General features: G+C 46.2%; 2 protein-coding genes across 2 annotated transcripts in view; one reads left to right on the top strand and one right to left on the bottom strand.

Moving 5' to 3' along the window:
* Snrnp200 (small nuclear ribonucleoprotein U5 subunit 200) overlaps positions 1-13,436 on the top strand; it is a 29,536-nt gene extending 16,100 nt beyond the window's left edge. The window contains exons 19-45 of the mRNA XM_055618166.1: positions 613-744; positions 909-1,097; positions 1,427-1,624; positions 2,185-2,337; positions 2,445-2,525; positions 2,818-2,901; positions 3,346-3,452; positions 3,767-3,885; positions 4,165-4,319; positions 4,409-4,598; positions 4,788-4,961; positions 5,924-6,084; positions 6,633-6,860; positions 7,185-7,376; positions 7,466-7,644; positions 7,788-7,939; positions 8,702-8,810; positions 9,490-9,598; positions 9,980-10,169; positions 10,260-10,424; positions 10,596-10,717; positions 10,954-11,097; positions 11,192-11,368; positions 11,644-11,804; positions 11,887-11,968; positions 12,814-12,906; positions 13,006-13,436. Coding sequence (XP_055474141.1) covers positions 613-744; positions 909-1,097; positions 1,427-1,624; positions 2,185-2,337; positions 2,445-2,525; positions 2,818-2,901; positions 3,346-3,452; positions 3,767-3,885; positions 4,165-4,319; positions 4,409-4,598; positions 4,788-4,961; positions 5,924-6,084; positions 6,633-6,860; positions 7,185-7,376; positions 7,466-7,644; positions 7,788-7,939; positions 8,702-8,810; positions 9,490-9,598; positions 9,980-10,169; positions 10,260-10,424; positions 10,596-10,717; positions 10,954-11,097; positions 11,192-11,368; positions 11,644-11,804; positions 11,887-11,968; positions 12,814-12,906; positions 13,006-13,149 — 3,990 coding nt within the window. The 3' untranslated portion in view covers positions 13,150-13,436. The remainder of the gene's footprint in view (positions 1-612; positions 745-908; positions 1,098-1,426; positions 1,625-2,184; positions 2,338-2,444; positions 2,526-2,817; positions 2,902-3,345; positions 3,453-3,766; positions 3,886-4,164; positions 4,320-4,408; positions 4,599-4,787; positions 4,962-5,923; positions 6,085-6,632; positions 6,861-7,184; positions 7,377-7,465; positions 7,645-7,787; positions 7,940-8,701; positions 8,811-9,489; positions 9,599-9,979; positions 10,170-10,259; positions 10,425-10,595; positions 10,718-10,953; positions 11,098-11,191; positions 11,369-11,643; positions 11,805-11,886; positions 11,969-12,813; positions 12,907-13,005) is intronic.
* A 1,002-nt stretch (positions 13,437-14,438) lies between these two features.
* On the bottom strand, positions 14,439-20,619 carry Ciao1 (cytosolic iron-sulfur assembly component 1). Its single transcript, XM_055618283.1, has 7 exons — positions 20,243-20,619; positions 19,782-19,930; positions 19,358-19,469; positions 19,179-19,267; positions 18,796-18,997; positions 17,803-17,890; positions 14,439-16,269 (listed from the first exon to the last, which is right to left on the bottom strand). Exons 1-7 carry the CDS (start codon positions 20,379-20,381, stop codon positions 16,029-16,031), a joined length of 1,020 nt encoding a protein of 339 aa, XP_055474258.1. The 5' UTR covers positions 20,382-20,619; the 3' UTR covers positions 14,439-16,028.
* Between the last annotated feature and the right edge of the window lie 6 nt (positions 20,620-20,625).

The following is a 20,625-nucleotide window of genomic DNA, read 5'->3' as shown; positions in this document are numbered from 1 at the left end:
ATTTTTATATATATGTTTGTGTGGTTTGTAGGAGTTTATATGTACCACATTTATGCAAATGTTCTCACAGGCTGGAAGAGCGCAGTAGGTCCCCTGGAGCTAGAGTTCTATATTGTTGTGAGCAGGTGTGGGTTCTGGGACCTGAAGCCCAGTCCTCTGCAAGAGTGGTATATGCTGAATCAGCACCAACCACTGAGCTGTTCTCCATCCCTAGACTTTGATATCTGGACCAGCTAGCCCAGGCTAGAAGGCTAGGATAGTTATGTTGACCCTCCCAACCCTTTATACACTGTGTGAGGGAAGATGGATGCTTCATAGAACACTACACCATAATTCATGGGGTCAGGACCACATTTTTTGAATGTTTTATAACTAAGTTATTAATACAAGTTTAAACTTCTGATCTGTAAGTGTCTCTGGAACCATGGGATGTTAGTTGTCAAATGTGTAAGAGACTGAAGGAACTCTTTCCTTTTTGCTCCAGTGTCACATTGAGTACTGAGACACACATCCACTCCTGCTTCCAGTTAAGCTCAGAAGCCAGGTGGTCCAGGGATATGAACCTGCCCTGATGGTATCTTTTGTTCTCAGTACCCTCTTTTACCTCTGCAGGTTTTAGTTTCCACAGCAACTCTGGCTTGGGGTGTAAATCTCCCTGCACATACAGTCATCATCAAAGGCACCCAAGTGTACAGCCCGGAGAAGGGGCGCTGGACAGAGCTGGGAGCACTGGATATTCTGCAGGTACAGAGCCTCTGAGATGATTCCCAGTGGATGGGCATCCTGTGCCTGGAGGGCAAAGGTGTTGGAAAGACAGCAGATCAAGGCCAGATTCTAAAGTGTATAGATTCCTTGAGTCAAACCCAAAAGCTCTGTTACACCATTTTCTTTTATTGCTTCTGACGTAGATGCTGGGCCGTGCTGGACGACCCCAGTATGACACCAAGGGTGAAGGTATACTCATCACATCTCATGGGGAACTTCAGTACTACCTCTCCCTCCTCAACCAGCAACTTCCTATTGAGAGCCAGATGGTATCAAAGCTGCCTGACATGCTCAATGCGGAAATTGTGCTGGGGAATGTCCAGAATGCAAAGGTAGGGAAGGCTTTGTCTTTGGCGTTTGCACTTTTCCTTAGAGTCTCAAGGGACTTGGAGGGGCATGCCTCCTGTGAGGGTGTTGAGGGCCAGCAGTGTCTGGACCGTATCTTATGCAGGGCAAGCTTGTTGGGTTTGTGGCAGATAGTTCTTTTTATGTTTAAGGTACTTGAAAAGTTTTGTTTCTGTTTTTAATTGATATATTGAAAACATCAGAAGACACTGTACTGTGTGTTCTTGTGCTTGAGAATTAACATCCAAGCTCTGTGTTTGGCTTCTCTTTGGACGTTAGCAGCTCATCATGCTCAACACTATGAGCTGTCTTGCAGGATGCAGTGAACTGGCTCGGCTATGCCTACCTGTACATCCGAATGCTCCGGTCCCCTACCCTCTATGGCATCTCTCATGATGACCTCAAGGGAGATCCCTTGCTGGACCAGCGCCGACTAGATCTTGTTCACACTGCTGCTTTGATGCTGGACAAGAACAATCTGGTCAAGTACGACAAGAAGACAGGCAACTTCCAGGTGATTAGCCTACGGTTTCTGAGAAAGTTTTAGCAAAAGTTTAGGGCCTTGATTTATGTCTAATTACTTCTTGTCTAGATTGGGAATTAAACTGCCCTTTGAGCTATGAACTTAACTTTCAAATTTTTATTACTTACGTATATTTTTAAAAATTTTTATTACTTTTTTTATGTGTATGAGTGTTTTGCCTGCATGTTTATCTGTATACCACATGTGTGCCTAGTTCCCACAGAGGTCAGAAGAGGGTATCGGCTGCTCTGAGACTGGAAATGGTTGTGAGCCACCATGTGTATGCTCAGACTTGAACCTTAGGCCATTTTGAAGAGCAGCCATCTCTCCAGCCCTTAGGTTTTAAAAATGGTATTTAGTTTTCAAAGTTTGGCCTATGTGACAATCAGTTTTCCATAGGTCAGTTTGTTGTGCCATCTTTCTGTGCTGAGCCTGTATTGGGCAGGCAGTCGTATAATCAGGAGTTCATCCACTCTCAGGACAGTCGCTTAATGTTAGAAGTTGGGGACTGGTCACTGGTCAGCTTTGTACTGAGTCTTCCTTCTTTGTAGGTGACAGAACTTGGCCGGATAGCCAGTCACTACTATATCACCAATGATACTGTGCAAACCTACAACCAGCTGCTGAAGCCTACTCTGAGTGAGATTGAGCTTTTCCGAGTGTTCTCCTTGTCCTCAGAGTTCAAGAACATCACTGTAAGAGAGGTGAGCCATCAGCATGCCAGGAAAGCAGCTGGGACCCCACTGCTAGATTACTTCCTTTCTTGACTCTTGCCCTGTGGATTCTCCATTACTGTCTTTCCTTGAGACAGGAGGAGAAACTGGAGCTGCAGAAGTTGCTGGAGAGGGTGCCCATTCCTGTAAAGGAGAGCATCGAGGAACCCAGTGCAAAGGTTAGCATGTCGTCACTTCCAGGTGAATCCTGAACGTGGTCGCATGTACAATTCTTTCTGCTCTTTGGCCATGTTAGGGGTTGACCGATCGTGCTATTCTACTGGCTGTACCTCCTCTCCCCGATTTTCCTACTCTGCTTCCTTCTCACATATATTTTATGTGGAATAATAATTATCTAATATGGCAATCAAGAACTATGGAAGAACTATGGGTGCCCAGAGCAGAAATACAAATAATTTCTCTGACTATTCAGTGATTTTTCCTTTGCGAGCTGTCCTTGCTTCTTTGCAGATCAATGTGCTTCTTCAAGCCTTCATCTCACAGCTGAAACTGGAGGGCTTTGCACTGATGGCTGACATGGTGTACGTGACCCAGGTGAGAAGTTGCACTGAGTGATGAGCAAGAGTCCACAGCTCCTGTGCCCTCTGTGCTGTGTTCCTCGAAGGAAGGAGGCCTGACAGTGCTGTTGAAGCGGGCCAGCTGTTCGCTGCCACTTCCGTTCACCACTTTGCTGTGTTGATCTTGAGCGTGTAGAAGGACCTGCCCTTACCAAGTGCTAAGAGGCTCTGTAGTCCTCGTAGAGAGAGATACACTGGGCATGTCACCTTCTTCAAGAAAGAGGACTTCTTACTGTAGCTGTGAGGTTCATAAAAAATATCACAAAATATTTTTTTATAATTACTCTGTCTTAACCTGAAAGGGTAGGAGACAGAGAAACTCCTGTTCCTGAGTTGGTATGAGGGACTACATCAGATTTTTGAGATCACTGTGGTAGACAGGCTGTAAGGTTTCACAGTATGAATACTTGTCTTTCTGCAGTCGGCTGGCCGGTTGATGCGTGCAATCTTTGAAATTGTCCTGAACCGAGGTTGGGCTCAGCTTACAGATAAGACCCTGAATCTCTGCAAGATGATCGACAAACGCATGTAAGGGCTCATGTATGAGCTAGAGGCTGGTCACTATGAATTTGGTCCTTAGTGCATTTGATGTTCAGTCTTGGTGGCTAAGATGTGGCAATAACCTGGGTGAAAGTTGGGAAGTAGAAGGGTCCTCTGGAATGTAGGGCTCAGGGAGCAATGGCTACTGTTGCCCGTCTGGTCTTCCTGCTCCCAGTTTGAGACATCTTCCTCTAATGCTAGGATCTATAGCGTGCTATCCAAACTGTGGGAAACTGTGATGAAGACAGTTTGTTCACAGACCTGCAGAAAGAGTTAACCAGCTTTGTCTCCTTTCGGAATAGGTGGCAGTCCATGTGTCCTCTTCGCCAGTTCCGTAAGCTTCCTGAGGAGGTAGTGAAGAAGATTGAGAAGAAAAACTTCCCCTTTGAGCGGCTGTATGACTTGAACCATAATGAGATAGGTGTGTGAGGTTCTTGTCCTGTCCTGCAGCCCAGGATCTTTCTCTATCATCCTCCTTCTCCCCAGGTCCTAGGTCCTGGGCACTGGTACCTATGCTTACACTCTACTATAGGACAAGTTCACTCTCAGACTCAGGACTTTGAACCATTTGAACTGCACTGAGGCTAAAGTGGGGAACCTGTCCGTAGAATCTGCTCCTTTCCCACAGTTGCCCTTGGGCATTGTTTGCAGATTTTCTAGGCTGGCTGGGCAGCAGTCCCCATGCTCTTACTTCTCATAGGTGAGCTTATTCGAATGCCGAAGATGGGGAAGACCATCCACAAGTATGTCCATCTTTTCCCCAAGTTGGAGTTGTCAGTGCACCTGCAGCCTATTACGCGCTCTACCCTGAAAGTGGAGCTGACCATCACACCAGATTTCCAGTGGGATGAAAAGGCAAGGCTTTGTTGGTCAGGTGGTTGGAGTTGGAGATGCTGAGTCCCCTCACTGGCTCATTCTTATTTTGACCATGCTTGGATTGGCAGGTCCATGGTTCATCAGAGGCATTTTGGATTCTGGTAGAGGATGTGGACAGCGAGGTGATTCTGCACCATGAATATTTTCTACTGAAAGCCAAGTATGCCCAGGATGAGCACCTCATCACATTCTTTGTTCCAGTCTTTGAACCATTGCCCCCTCAGTACTTCATCCGAGTGGTGTCTGACCGCTGGCTCTGTGAGTGTCTCCTCTCCGTGTCCCCTAGGAACATACCTTCCAAAGATGGTAGAGAGCTTCTTACTTTGTTATAGCCTTGCCTCTGTTGAAAGAGTGATACTGACACAACCTCAGGTCTCTAGTGTTCATGGATGGGGCTGAAGAGTCTGCTGGAGGTTGCTTCCTAGCCTTCTATTTCTTTCCTGACAGCTTGTGAAACCCAGCTGCCTGTCTCTTTCCGGCACCTGATCCTACCAGAGAAGTACCCACCTCCAACTGAATTGTTGGACTTGCAGCCATTGCCTGTATCCGCTCTAAGAAACAGTGCTTTTGAGAGCCTTTACCAAGATAAATTTCCTTTCTTCAATCCCATCCAGACTCAAGGTAGGTGTTTTGAGTCTCAGATATTTGGTTCCCATCCCATGCATGTCTTTTTTTTTTTTTTTTTTTTTTTTGGTCTCTGGAGACAGGTTTCTCTGTATTACAGCCCTGGCTATCCTAGAACTCGCTCTGTATACCAGGCCAGCCTCTTAACTCAAGAGATCTATCTGTCTGCCTCCCAAGTGCTGGAATTAAAGGTGTGCATCAGCCTGCTGGAACAGAAAACTGCCAGAACAGTTTCCTTCCTACAAGTCGTTGCTCACGGGTTAGATTTGCTTGTGCCCTGCATATCTCCCTGAGGAATGTTAGAAGAGTAATAAGTCTTTCCATGGTGTACTGTTATTCCTCCTGCTCCAGGAATGCCCGTTCCTATGCTTCAGTGTTGACCCAGAGTCTGACACTGACAGAGATTCCATCACTGTAAGCAATGACTGTGCTCACAGAGCAGGCACTGTGTTCTCAGTATTCAGCTGAGCACAGGACCAGTGTTTCTCTCTTCAGCAGTCCTGAGAAAGGGTTACTACTTAGTGCCACAGTTAATTTGTATCCCATGAGGCATAGGAAGGAGTCCTAATTAAACCAATTAATAGTTGAGCTTGGGCTTTTAGCCAAGTCTTGATGCTGGGGCTCACCATCTGTATTTGACCATTTCTAGAGAACATTCTCTGCTGATGGGGCAGAGAAAGGTGTCCTGTCCTTTTCGTTGAGTCCTGGTCCTTGAGAGGCAAAGGTGTTAGATTTCTTTTGCTTGTTCTTAAATAAATTTCTATAAATCTCCAAGAGACTGTAGCTTGATCTTGGACTTTTTTCTTTCCTGCTTTGTAGGAGAAAGTATTGTGAGGCACAGTCAGCCGGGCCAGTGTTCCAGGCCTTTTTGTATTGCATAGCTGATTGACTTTGTGTCTCCTGGTGTTCATAATGTTCTGTTTCGCCTCCATGTTGACTCCAAACTTTTTGGTTTCCAGTGTTTAATACTGTGTACAACAGCGATGATAACGTATTTGTGGGGGCCCCCACGGGCAGTGGGAAGACCATCTGTGCAGAGTTTGCTATCCTGCGGATGCTGCTGCAGAATTCTGAGGGGCGCTGTGTCTATATTACCCCCATGGAGGCTCTGGCAGAGCAGGTGTGTAATGTGCCGTGCGTCTGTGAACTTCCCAGAACCCATTTCATCTGTTACTCCACATGTTTTCTCATCTCTGCCAACTGCGTTATCATTTTTTTTTTCTTTTATTTTTCTAGATAGGGTTTCTTTGTGTAGCCCTGGCTGTCCTGGAACTTGCCTCAAACTCAAGAGATCCACCAGCCTCTGCTTCCTTAGTGCTGGAATTAAAGGCATTTGCCACCACCGCCTAGCACATTATCATTTTTTAAAGAAATACTTCCCTGTCATTTAAAAGCTGGTGTGGCTCAAAACAGTATCATGAATAGAGTAGTGTGGGAAATTATTGTCATCACAGCTGCTTAGGAGGCTGATATAATAGGTTCATTTGAACCCACAAAAAAGTTTGAGGTCAGCCTGGGCCCCATCTCAAAACAAACAAACAAACAAACAAACAAAATAGTATAAGGTCTCATAGCAGCAGTTCTCGCTAACGTGTCAGTTCTCCTCCTAGCAAGTGAGAGGTGCACATATGGCCTACTGTTCTTATGTCTTCTTCCCCTGCCTCTCAGGTGTACATGGACTGGTATGAGAAATTTCAGGACAGGCTCAACAAGAAGGTGGTGCTGCTGACGGGGGAGACCAGCACAGACCTGAAGCTTCTGGGCAAAGGCAACATCATCATTAGTACCCCTGAGAAGTGGGACATCCTCTCCAGGAGGTGGAAGCAGCGCAAGAACGTCCAGAACATTAACCTCTTCGTGGTGGATGAGGTCCACCTCATTGGGGGCGAGAATGGGGTATGCTTGGCTTTGCAGCACAGAGGAGGTCTGGGACTGCCCAGTTCACATTGGGCCGGAAGCCAAGGACAAGGGTCTTCACAAAGAATTCTGCCTATCGCTTTATTTCAAAAGGCGACCTGAGGTGTTTTTGTTTTTGTTGTTTGTTTTGATAGAACTCTTAGAAAATGATGTTGCTCAGTGATGGTTGTCTCTTTGGGGTAGAGGCACCACATAGTTATGGAGAGCCCATAATTGGGACTGGCAGAGGCAGTTGACAAAGGGAACACCCTTAGGCGGAGGTGGGGAGCCTGGGCCTGGAATGACTCCTTCTCTCTTTCTCAGCCTGTCTTGGAAGTGATCTGCTCCCGGATGCGCTACATCTCCTCCCAGATTGAGCGGCCCATTCGAATTGCTGCACTGAGCTCCTCACTCTCCAATGCCAAGGATGTGGCTCACTGGTTGGGCTGCAGTGCCACCTCCACCTTCAACTTCCACCCTAATGTGCGTCCTGTACCTTTGGAACTGCATATCCAGGTAGGACCCTGTCTTCATTCCTCCATAGCCTCAGGGATTCCTAATTACCTGGGTCTAGTGACCTCAATGTCTTCGCTCTTTGCTTCCAGGGCTTCAACATCAGTCACACACAGACTCGCCTGCTGTCTATGGCCAAGCCTGTGTACCATGCTATCACCAAGCACTCACCTAAGAAGCCCGTCATTGTTTTTGTCCCATCTCGCAAGCAGACCCGCCTCACTGCAATAGATATCCTCACTACTTGTGCAGCAGACATCCAGCGGCAGAGGTGTGTGTGGTCTGTTTTCTGGGATGGGTGGGTGCATGAAGATCATGTTTTATGAAGTTGCCCCCTGCCCTGGCTAAGGGGACACTTAAGGCTGGGGTCCACCACAGACTGAAATGCCTCTGACTCAAACTTGTTCTGCCCAGGTTCTTGCATTGTACTGAGAAGGATCTGATCCCTTACCTGGAGAAGCTGAGTGACAGCACACTCAAGGAAACACTATTAAATGGGGTGGGCTACCTGCATGAAGGGCTGAGTCCCATGGAGAGGCGCCTAGTAGAGCAACTCTTCAGCTCAGGTAAGAAAACCTCATAGTGCCCAAAGCTTTCACAGTTGTATTAAACTTGAGGATGTGGATAGCATTTCTCTAAGGAACAGTACTCAGTTCACAATGCCAGTAGACTACTGTATGTCTCATCTCCTTAGCTTCCTCTAAAGCACTTAGGATATAATTGGGACAGATATTTCTCCCTGCTAGATTAGAAAACAGGCACATAAGCTGGTACCATTTCAGAACCTGGTTTTCTGGAGTCGGGGCCCATCGGCCAGTAGATCTAGGTTCTGTGTGGGGTTAGACCTTAAAAGGTGGCTGTGGATTTGTGGATCTCCTTTTGCCTGCTACCCTTGTTTGACCTGTGGCATTTTAGGGATCATTCATTATTCTGGCACTGTGTGGCAGAGCCTTGCTGTAGCTCATCCTGCCAGAGACACTGTCAGTTTTTTATTCTGAATCAGCCTGGTTTGGATATGCTCAGAGTAAGTTTGATGAACTAGCCACAGTTGGGTCGGTATTAGCTTTCACCCTCAGGGAGCCAGTGCAGTGCAGGTGTGACTTTCCTGGGCTTTGAACTCTCTTAGATTGCTTTGTTTCTTCTAGGATAGTCTCAGAGCAAAAGGTACCAATAGTGTGGTACGGCTTTTCACAGCCCTTCATTAGGGTCAGCCCTTGTTCCTAGACAGCCTCACTCTGAGTTTTGAAATGTAGCACAAGGTTGGCCACCGCCTGCAGATGTTTTCCGGGAGCCCTGCCCTCAGTCTTCCTCTCCCTTCCCCTGCTCAGGGGCTATCCAGGTGGTTGTGGCTTCTCGAAGTCTCTGCTGGGGCATGAATGTTGCTGCTCACCTAGTGATCATCATGGATACTCAGTACTACAATGGCAAGATCCATGCGTGAGTACGGTTGCTATGGGCATAAACAGATCTCCCTCCTAAAACGAGTGTAAGTCTGCAAATGCAGGTACAGGCACCTAAACAAGGCAAGAGTTCCACTAGACTGTGTTAGTGTTTGGTCCCAGGACCTCGACTTGTATTTGCTTTTTAGTTGTTGGACTTCTCTCTCAGTAGTTTAGAGAGATAAGACATTATAGACAGGAGGAGAAGAGGTGGTTGTTGGCCTGCTTCCCACAATAGGAAGACTGGATGGGTCCTTACAGAAGTGCAGGGTTCAGTGTTCTCAGAGCCGGAATGATATAACTTTATTTTTTTCCCCAACATGCAGATTATTTTGAAATTTGCTTTGAGTTTTGGTTACTTTTTAATTTGTGAAACACACAACCTTTACGTTTGACTTTAAGTTTGGTCCTTTAATACGGTGTTATTTTGCTTCTGGCCTTACCTAGGTTTGTGGCTTTGTTTCAGGTTCATTGACTAACACATTCATGACTCTTTCATTTAGAAACTAAAATAATGAATGTGTGGGTGAGTGAGTGAAATGAGTTGCAAAACACACAGGTTCGTGGCCAGTTTTGATGTAGTTTGACCTCATCTCCTGGCCTTTGCATCTTCTGTGCCTGTGACTGAAGGCAGGCAGGCCTCCTGACATGTTTCATCGTTTCTCTCTGCTGCACAGCTATGTAGATTACCCCATCTACGATGTGCTTCAGATGGTGGGCCATGCCAACCGCCCCCTGCAGGATGATGAGGGGCGCTGCGTCATCATGTGTCAGGGCTCCAAAAAGGTCAGTTACAGGGAACTTAGATCCTTTGAACAGATTCGTGAATATTTTTTAGTGTCTTTAATAAACTTTTCACTCTTTTCTGCTGATTGCTTTTGTAATAAAATGGAGCCACGCAGAATTTTATTCTTTGTTTTTGCTGCTGGTTCCATGTTATTGTCCATGTCTTCCCACCTGTTATCTTTCTTCATGCACTGTTTACTGCTCTAACTATGGGGCTTGGCATGTCCCATTCCTGCTTTGTATTATTCCTGCTTTGATAGTGTTTGTTTCTTCTAGTTGGCTGCTATAATATATCACACAGGCCTGTTAGATTGTCCTTGACCCTTTAATACCATGTTGTCATTGATTCTTTATTAATGCTTCCTCTTTTCCAACCCACAGGATTTTTTCAAAAAATTTTTATATGAGCCATTGCCAGTAGAGTCTCACCTGGACCACTGTATGCATGACCACTTCAATGCTGAGATTGTTACCAAGACCATTGAGAACAAGCAGGATGCTGTGGACTACCTCACCTGGACCTTTCTGTATCGCCGAATGACACAGAACCCCAATTACTACAACCTGCAGGGTCAGCGAACTGAAGAGTACACACTGCCCTGGAGGTTTTAGCAGCCCTCGCTAGGCAGTGTCCTGAGTCTTGTCTCTTACATCTCCACAGGCATATCCCATCGTCATCTGTCTGACCATCTGTCAGAACTGGTGGAACAGACCCTCAGTGACCTGGAGCAGTCCAAGTGCATCAGCATTGAGGATGAGATGGATGTGGCGCCTCTGAATCTGGGCATGATTGCTGCCTACTATTACATAAACTACACCACCATTGGTGAGGACCAGGGGTGCATGGCTTCTGGAGTCTGTCAGGATAAGATCTCATCACCAGCATTTGTCACAGTGATGACCCTGCAGGAAAACAGTGCAGCCCAGGCAGTGGTTTTTGTTATTCTGTTCCTTTCCCCACCACTGGCTCTTCTTACAATACCTTGTTTTCTTTCAGAGCTCTTCAGCATGTCTCTAAATGCCAAAACCAAGGTTCGAGGACTTATTGAGATTATTTCCAATGCAGCAGAGTATGAGAACATTCCAATCAGACATCATGAAGACAACCTCCTGCGCCAGGTGAGGGCATTTGCTTTAGAAGACCATTCAGGAGTGAAAACTTGGCACATGGCTTCCTGTCACCAATACCCTCACACATTTCTCATACCTCTCTTACCCTCATACATCTTCCCACACATACCTACAATTCTCCATCCTTCCCTCTAGAGTCTAGCTGGGCCACGTGGTGTTTGGTCTGAGCAGTTCCAAGGTAGCGTCCTCTATTTATCACCAGCTGTTTTTCTTTCACATTCTAGTTGGCTCAGAAGGTCCCCCACAAGCTGAATAACCCCAAGTTCAATGACCCACATGTGAAGACCAACTTGCTGCTGCAGGCTCACCTGTCCCGCATGCAGCTGAGTGCTGAACTGCAGTCAGACACAGAAGAGATCCTCAGTAAGGTAGTGTGGGTGGGGTTTGGATGTTCACTGGCTGCGGGGGCCTCAGAAGGCTGGGTTCCCAGCCCACCTGCTCTTATATTCTCTCTTCATGCAGGCAATCCGGCTCATTCAGGCCTGTGTGGATGTACTCTCTAGCAATGGGTGGCTCAGCCCTGCTCTGGCAGCCATGGAACTGGCTCAGATGGTCACCCAAGCCATGTGGTCTAAGGACTCTTACCTGAAGCAGCTGCCACACTTCACCTCAGAGCATATCAAACGTTGCACAGATAAGGTGAGCTTAGACCTGGAGTGCTGGGTGATGAGCCTGAGAACAGAAGTCCTAGTCTGCAGGTGGATTGTGGGAAGCAAGTATTAGCAGGGGAAGCTGGTTCCTTTGAAGGATTCCATCTGAACCGAGATCTGAAAGGGGCCAGCAGTGGTCTGCATTCTTTCTAAAGCTGCTTTTAGATGACTTTGACAGTGTAGGAAGTAAGATGAACAGTTTTTTGGAGCCAATGTTATTTGCTTGTGTTCTCTGCCCCTCTGACCGCTGCACGATCACCATAGGGAGTGGAGAGTGTTTTTGACATCATGGAAATGGAGGATGAAGAGCGGAATGCACTGCTTCAGTTGACTGACAGCCAGATTGCGGATGTGGCCCGCTTCTGTAACCGCTATCCAAATATTGAACTGTCCTATGAAGTGGTGGATAAAGACAGCATCCGCAGGTGAGCCAGCAAGCGCCAGGAGGCCTGCCCTGGGCTCTCTGCCCACAAGCACAGTGCTCATATACTGTTTTGTTTTCACCAGTGGTGGGCCAGTTGTGGTTCTGGTGCAACTGGAGAGAGAGGAAGAAGTCACGGGCCCTGTCATTGCACCTCTCTTCCCACAGGTATGTCTTAGCAGCTGGCTTTAGCAAGTCCATTTGAGGCCCTGTTCACTGGCTAGGTCTTGAGTACAGAATACATTTCCCACCAGGGGAGGGTAGACTAGGGGTAGTGAACTCACAAGGCTGAGTGTTAGTCTTGTTACCATGAATTTTCTTTTTTGTTTTTAAACAGTGGATGGCTGGTCAATGTTAACATCCGACTGTTAATATCTCTCTGACTTTTAAGATATATTTATTTGTAAATGGCTCCAGGACACTTGGGCTTTTCTAATCTTCCTGCAATAATATTTCACTCTGATTCTAGTAGCATGTTTATTTTTAAATCAAAAGGAAATCTAATCTTTATATGGGAGAATTGAAAGTTGGGCACAGATGCTAGATAAATTTCAGGTACTTTTGTAGACAAGTTATTCAGGTTTCTAGGAAACTGCCACTGGGCCAAATAGGCTCTCCTACATCTAACAAAGAGGGCTTCTCCAGAGAGACAAGATGTCAGAAGGGGCCCCAGAGGCTTGCTTTGTATTATCTGTTGCAGGTTCATCTCCACGTTAAGATTTTTCAGCTAGTTTGCCTTGTACCTAAGTTTCTTAAGAACTTGAAGCTTCCATGCTCCAAGGCTGAATCTCTAATACAGCATCTCAGAGTCAGGGGCAAGCATTAAATAATAAAGGTACCTTAGATTATAGAAATGAGATAGAACGGAAAAATTAGTCTATTTGCATATTTGAAGACCAAGCAACTTTGGAAAACTTTAATCTGAGTTCTGACACTTTTTCATAACCATTCTCGTAGTTGGCTGTGGCCATCAACTTTTACATGCTCAAATTATTGGTTTTTGGTTCCTGTAGAAACGTGAAGAGGGCTGGTGGGTTGTGATTGGCGACGCCAAGTCTAACAGCCTCATCTCCATCAAGAGGCTGACCCTGCAGCAGAAAGCCAAGGTGAGTGTGTACAGTTTACCCTGCACCTATCCCTGAGTTGGACCAGGGGTTGCCTCCTCCCAGGTCCCTACTAACCTGATTTCTGCCTATTGTCTTTAGGTGAAGCTAGACTTTGTGGCCCCAGCCACAGGTGGCCACAACTACACCCTGTACTTCATGAGTGACGCTTACATGGGATGTGACCAGGAGTATAAATTCAGTGTGGATGTGAAGGAAGCCGAGACAGACAGTGATTCAGATTGAGTCTGAAGTATTCTCTCATGTAGAGGGACACTGAACCTGAAAACAGGAATGTGGACAGTTCAGGGGAATTGGTTTTGTAGACCAGGTCTGTCAGCCTGAGGTGTAGTCAGGCTGCCGCTGTCCCCAATCCATGTCCAGTTACTTTCCCACTTTGGACCTTGCAGTTCAAGCACTGGGTCCAGTATTTTCAAGTGTCATGTCAAGCATGAACTGTGTATAATAGTTGGGAGGCATGCTTTTTGTAGTTCCTTAAGTCAAACATTCTAATAAATAATTTGGAAAAATGATGTGTCCTGAGAGGCGATACTGACTGGAAAAACCCTCCTTTCAGCACTGAACCTTCCTATCAAGTACATGGAGGACAAACTTGCCCTTTTCTTGGGTTTAGTCTGAAGGTCCAACAAGGGTAGATAATAGCTACTCTTCTCTCATGCTGCTATCTCAGCTTCCTTTATAGATGTTGCTGAGTGGTAGCCAAGTTAGTGTCATGGCAATAGGGGCTGACTGCATCTTGGCCAGAGACCAACAAGTAGAGTTTCTTGTGATCTGTGTTCTGAAATTCCGTAGCCTTTCCCCCACTGTAAGCAGCACTAATGTGGTTAAGATACACCAGAAAGGTGTGATTGTAGTCAGCCTAAAATGTCCTATTACAGTCTCAGACATGCTACTGCAAATGCTTGCTTTCTGTTCTTTAGGAATAATTGTGAACAGTGCTGAAAGATGATTCATTTTCCCCTAGGCCAGCAGTTTTCAAATGATGGTCTCGATACCCTTTTCTCCTTCAGCAAACTGAGTACAGCCTCAAAGTTTTCATTACCTAGTTATATCTATTGATACTTGTTATATTAAAAATTAAGACAGTTCATTTTAAAATAACAAGAAAATTTATTTTAAGAAAAATAAATTCTGGGAGAAGAGCAGCATGGTAAAGTGTGCGATCACTGATTTAATAGAAGCCAGTCAGGATCTTTAACACTCCTGTGCTCAGTCTTCTGTGGTTTAGCTGAACCATGTCAGTGTCAGAGTTGGGAAAGAAGTTTTCAAATAACTGTGGCTTTCCTTTGATACTGTATGGTAACTACGTGGATGTTTCCTTAAGGCAGCGTGGCTCTACAGCTGCACGCATGCATCTTGCACTATTAAACCCACTGCCCCACCCTAGAGTTGCTATCAGAATGATTTTGTGACACCAGCACATTGGTCATTTGTAGAATGACCCACAACATCTCATATATTTCAAGATATCCATGCATTGGCTACTTTGATTACCACTAAAGTTTGCTGCAACACAAGTTTTCAGAAATTTTAATTTTGTCTTTCACACATTTACCATTAGCAGTGAACACTCACTGAAAAGTCCAATGTTCATTTTTTAGAAATACAGCTAAATAGCCAAACGTAAATTCCTTATTTTTCTAGTTCTGATAAAAATGGCATGCCATGAACAGCTAACCTGGCTTGCAACAACTGTCCCTATTTTTCCTCAAGATCACTGTACTTCACTGCTGAGGGCTGAAAGGAATTTTCTCATTTGTCAGTATCAGAAGTGTTCTCAGGGGTCAGTGTTTAATATAATTAGTCATCTTTCTTGTGGTGGAAGCTGGCTCCATTCCCACTGTGGGCACAAGATAGTGAAGATAGGTGGCTATTTTAACTGGTACTGTTCCTCAGTCATGTTACAGTGTTTACCCTGAAAGGTTCCTAAGACTCCCAGGGATCTGCAGATCAGTCTAGCCACCATTGCTCTGGATATTGCTTCCACTGTTTTTCAAAAACTCTAAAGTCACAACTGTGATCTAAAAAATTAAGTGAGGGCTCCAGTTTTGGAGACAACCCTCATACTCAAACCCATAAGCATTTCTCAGTGTTTTCCTAATCAGCACTCTTCTAGAAGGCTTACCAGACATCTTAATTACTCTCTGCTCTGAAAAACAACAGATTTGGCAGCAGCACAAACATAAGCTATTACTTTGGCTTGTTTGTTTTGTTTTGAGATGGCCCCTGGCTATCCTGGAACTCACTTTGTAGATTAGTCTGCCTCTTACGTTCTGGATCATAAGATGTGCGCCACCAACCCAGACTGCTGTTGTCTTTTAGAGGACCACAATATTGCCTTAAGAAAAACCTTAAGGTTTCTGCCTCTCACTAAAAACCAATTGTCATGGGGGGGGGTTGTTTCTTTTCATATCCTCAGTTGTCACAAAAGCATGTCTCAAGGATTTGTAAAGGAAAGCAGAGTGTCCTTTTACTCTCAACAAACTTACATTTAAGGAAAAAAAATTCCTTCAGTTTTGAACATCTATTTGGGGACAGGGTCTTGTATTCCTAGGCTAGATTCAAACTTGCTTTGTAGCCAAGGCTAACCTGCTTCTGATTGCTCTGTAGTTGCTGATGGAGTGCTAGGAAGACACCACAGCTGGCTTGCATGTCTTAAATTCAAGGAACTTCCATAGAAATTGGGAAGGCGGAACCTATTCTAAACAGTGGCATTATAAGAAATGATAAATGATCTTATTTGTAAAACAATGAAGCACAGATGGATTATTTTTATAAAGGTCACAATTTCAGAAAGTTCTCAAACTTACTCATTCTCCTATATACATATATAGTGATTATAAATACTATATATATCCCCAAAATGCAACACCAGCCCTAAATCAAGCAAAATTTGTAATAGAGCATACTGCTGTTCCATGACTCTTTCCCGTGGCTCCCGCATATTAAGGGAGGGAAACAGTGAATGGTCCTGTGGCTTCAGCACATCAAAACGGAAGTCAGAAAGCCAAATGAAGGTTAAGGATGCTTCATGTCCTCTCCGTGACTAGGAAAGTCTTAGGACCTCTTCTCAGGGAATCAAGACTCCCAAGTCAGGCCATAGCTCAGAGGCCTGCAGGCTGGTGATACTCCCAAAAGGCCACCTCCCCGTCATCACTACAAGAAGCCAGGAGCCCTGCCTCCTTGGGATTCCAAGCCACACAGTTGACATCCTGGGAATGGGCCTGACGCAGATGGGCTGTCAGAGAGAAGGTGGGCTGCTGTGGATCTGAGCCCGGATCCTCCTCAAACACTCGGATGGCATCATCTCCACAAGCTGTAGCCAGGGCCCCTGTCAGCTGACACCTGGGAGGAACATACATGCCAGTAATTAGACAGATGACCCCTGCCTCTCCAACCTGGTAAATTAGGGAGAAGTGTCCTATAGTCCCTGGCCTACTTTCTTCCCAAACCTCAAGCCTCACAAGTGTCTCACAGAAAAGCTTCCTAACTAAGATCCATCGCATCCACAAAGGCCCTGGTAGTCCTCAGGTGTTCCCACCTGGTTGCCCAGCTACCAATAAGACTAAATCACACTTCCCCACTTGGCAGAAGCAGCTGCCCCTGTCACAGCATCCTTAACCTTTTAACACTGAGGTTAACAAGCTTTACTAGCCGGGCGCCCCTTTAATCCCAGCACTCAAGGAGGCAGAGGCAGGCAGATTGCTGTGAGTTCGAGGCCAGCCTGGGCTACAGTTACACAGGACAAGTTACACAGAGAAACGGTTTGTGGATATCAAAAAGGTGTGTATTACAACTATCCTTGGAATCCACAGCTGACAGGACAATTGTTTAACTTAAGTTTTACCATAACTTTTTAAAGTCAAGAACTCTAAGCACTGAAGAGTCCCCCATTACTTTTGAACCTGGAATATTCAACTGCCTATTCATTTTAGTAAATTATAAAATCAGCAAAAATTCCAATTGTCTAGCAATGAATGTTTGAGAAGTTTATTTTTTAAAGAGTTTTTTGTTGTTGTTATGTGTATGGTGCCCACCAAGGCTGAAAAGGATGTCAGATCCTGTGGAACTGGAGTTATAGATGGTTGTTAGCTGCCATGTGGGTGCTGGGAATTGAATTCAGGTCCTCTGGAAGAGTAGACAAAGCTCTTAGCTGCTGAGCTATCTCCAGCCCCAAATAGATTTAATTTTAAGTAGTTAAATACCAAAACAAAACACAAACCCTCCTTAGCTAAAAGTAAATTTCAGTTTTTGCATAGCAAATGCTATAAACTTAGCTTTTAAGTGTGTGTGTATGTGCGTGTGCGCATGCAGTAATTTTCCAAAGTCAAAATACTTGAGTCCATTTCCTTTTTTTTTTCTTAAGATAGGGTTTCTCTGTGTAGTCCTGAAATTGCTCTGTTTGAGACTAGACCAGGCTAGTCTCAAACTCAGAGATCCGCCTGCCTCTGCCTCCCATTGAGTCCATTTTCATGAGATAGATATTCGCAAACATTTGCTATAAATAAAGTTTTGATACACAACAGATTTTCTTTTCATGGTTTGGAATTATTTCTAAGATCCAATACTCAGGTCCAGAGTTGCCTCTTGGAAGAATGAGACAGCTTTTCTAGACTGTAAGAGTCAGTCACCCAACAGCAAACTCCCTTGTCACAAGTGCACACAGTCAATGATTATCTCAGGGTGGTCCAGTGCTATGCGGATCCTTAGGGCTGCTGCTGCCCTTGAAGCCTGGGATCTTATCCCCAAAACAGTCTTGGGTACAGTCAACTTCCTGCTCCTAGAACTACACAGAGCAGCCATAAGCAGGCCTAATCTGAAGAAATTTTACATGGCATCTGTGAAATCCCTGCTACGGAGATGGAATGGAGGTCTTACCAAGCAACGTCGTAAATGGTCCTGGTGTGGAAGCCCGACAAAGTGCAGATACATTTCCAGCTGGGGTCAGAGCCACTGCATGCCACTCCTGTGTGACAGACTTTTCTGAGCACCTGTACTCTGACCAAGGAGAACCCAAGCCCTTCCTTCTTCCCTGGCCAATCACTCAATGAGTGCTTGCCCCAGCTGCGTTCCCACCCTCCTTATCTGCCTTACAACTGTAACCACCCAACAATTTTGAGAAGGAAGGATCTGTCCCACTGCAGGCTGTATCTAACCAGTTAAACTGCCCTTTAAGGCCACCCACTAGGCAACCCAACCAACTTTACTCCTCCCAATTCTCTGTCTTGCCTCAAGGAATCCTCTTCACATTCTGCTTAGACATTCCCACCATCAGCCAACTCATGCTGCTGGGTTTTCTCTTTTCCTTTCTAATCAGAGTCTCACTATACAAACTCTGGCTGTCCTGGAACTCACTATGGAGATCAGGCTGGCCTTAAATTCACAGATCTGGCTGCCTCAGGTCTCCAAGCGCTGGAATTAAAGGCATGCGCCACCATGCCCAGCTTCCCCGCCAACGCCTCCCCGATTTTTAGAAACAGGGTTTCTCTGTGTAACCCTGGCTGTCCTGGAATTCACTCTGTAGACCAAGCTGGCCTCAAACTCAGAGATCACCTGCCTCTGCCTCCTGAGTGCTGGAATTAAAAGAATGAACCACCAATGCCCAGCATTTTTTTTGTGGGGGGAGGGGGCAGGGTTGATGCTGGGAATTCTTGTGTTACATTCTCCTGTTCAGACTCTACATGACCTCTTAAAATTTGGTTGGAAGGCCTTGTTTCACAAAGCTATCCCTAGTTCTTTTGGTGCTTCTCTAGAGACTGTGACAAACTAAATCTAATTTGTGATTCATGGCAGACTCTATCTTTGTAGACCATACGTCTTGGCAAACTATAAAACTCTAAGGAAAGGAATCTCTAACTCCTAGCCCCTCACCTTGTTCATTTCCTGGTAGATACTGTCGCCAGATGCGTACAGTACGGTCATCACTACAAGATGCCAGACGCTGGCCACTGGGGTCAAAGGCCAAGCTCCACACAGTGGACTCATGACCTTCAAGAGTGGCACAGCAGACCCAGTCATCTCCTTCTTCTTGGTACAGCTTCACTGTGTCATCGTAGCTGGCAGAAGCTAAAAGCTGAAAGAGTGAGAAAGGAGACCTAACATTTGTCTGTATTGTCCAAGAGGTACAGTATCAAACCCTGTCAGGGCAGGACAGTCTCAGGGATCCCTATGAAAGTGAAGATGATGTTGAAGAGTGCAAGCAGGCTGGGCACAAGCCTCCACATCAGGGTTCTTTCCTACCTTGTCTGACTTACCTCCTGGCTCGGGTGCCAAACCACATGCTTAACGTCCTGTGTATGAGAGTTGAGGACACTGACACATTCATACTCATCTTCTTCGTCAACTGTTGGAGAAAAAAATTTGACCCTATCAGGGACAAATCTGAAAGTCAGTGAGCTGATCCTCCACTGTAACCAGGGGCACGCAGACTTACCTTCCCAGACCCACACACTCTTATCTCTGCTGCAGGTAGCCAAGAGGTTGCCAGATGGGGCCCAAGCCACAGATTTGACCTCATTTTCATGCCCCTCGAGAGTGGTTACACACTGGAAAGGGGAAAACATTGTGAACTGATGGCCAAGAGTCCTAGGCCCTAGTAAAATATCTAAGATAACAATTTGTTATTGTTGGAAACGGTCTCATTCTAGCCCAGGATGACCTAGGTGGAACCAGGTGGCAATCTTCCTCCTTCAGCGTCCCAAATGCTGGGATTATAGTCATGAACGAGCACACTCAACTCCCATTTCTATAGTCCAAAAATGAAGTAAAGGCTGTACCTCATAAGCCCAAACTGGTCCAGGTTGACCAAGCCCTGCGGTGCAAACAGGTAACAATCTGCTCCCATGCAGCCTGGTTACCTCAAAGTCATCCTGGTTCTTCTTCCAAATGCAAGTGGTAGCATCAAAGCTGGCAGAGGCCAGAAAATTTCCACAGGGGGACCAGGCCACTTTCCTTACGGTGCGCTGATGGCCGTCAGAAAGGACAGACTTGCAAACCCAACTGTCACCTACAGGCAGAGAACAGGCTCTGGAGCACCATCATGCCATCAAAAACCGGTACTGAAAGTGGAACCCTGTTGCGGGGACAAACTCAATTGCTATCACAACGATGCAACGAACTACTTCCTCTGGACGGGCTTCTAAAACTGTCAAACTGCTCTTCAGCCTACTCTCCTCGTTTTTCTGCTCAGCACATATCCCAGTTCCCGCAACAACCCCAGCCTGTCTGTTGACGCTTGCACACTCCTTCTCCCGACAAACCCTTTCCAGAAGTAGCGTCTTCCTAAGCACCAGGGTCACAAAGCCAAGCCAGGCCTTACCCTCGGTGCCCCAGATGCGGATTTTACGGTCGCCGCCGCACGAGGCCAACAGGGTCCCGGTGGGGTTCCAGGCCAAGAACCAGCAGCGGGAGTCCGGGTGCGCCGGGACGCGGCTCTGCAGCACCAGGGAATCCTTCATGGCGGCGGCCTTAGGGTGAGGAAGGAAGCCACCGAGGGAAGCAACGCCGTGATCACTATAAGACCCCGCGGCCACCAGATGCACAGCTTCTGCCAGAGGAGTTGCCCTTAGAACTGACGCGCCCGCTGGTGAGACCGCGCGGCCTTCTGGGACTTGTGGTCATTTCTCATCCTTCGCGATGCGAAGCCCCGGGGGACAGTCCCGAACTACCAGTCCCCCAGTGCCCTGCGCTAGAACCGGAGGC

Source organism: Psammomys obesus, unplaced genomic scaffold (genome assembly GCF_907164565.1).
Source record: "Psammomys obesus unplaced genomic scaffold, mPsaObe1.curated_primary_1811, whole genome shotgun sequence".
In the NCBI taxonomy this organism is placed as follows: Eukaryota; Metazoa; Chordata; class Mammalia; order Rodentia; family Muridae; genus Psammomys; species Psammomys obesus.
This window is presented reverse-complemented; position numbering and strand designations above follow the sequence as displayed.

Coding starts and splice junctions, on each gene's coding strand:
- Ciao1 (XM_055618283.1), bottom strand. CDS start 20,381: ATGAAGGATTCCCTGGTGCTGCAGAGCCGCGTCCCGGCGCACCCGGAC. Junction 19,470..19,781: donor AGAACCAGGATGACTTTGAG/GTAACCAGGCTG, acceptor TCCCCTTTCCAG/TGTGTAACCACTCTCGAGGG. Junction 17,891..18,795: donor TCTACCAGGAAATGAACAAG/GTGAGGGGCTAG, acceptor TCTGTCACACAG/GAGTGGCATGCAGTGGCTCT.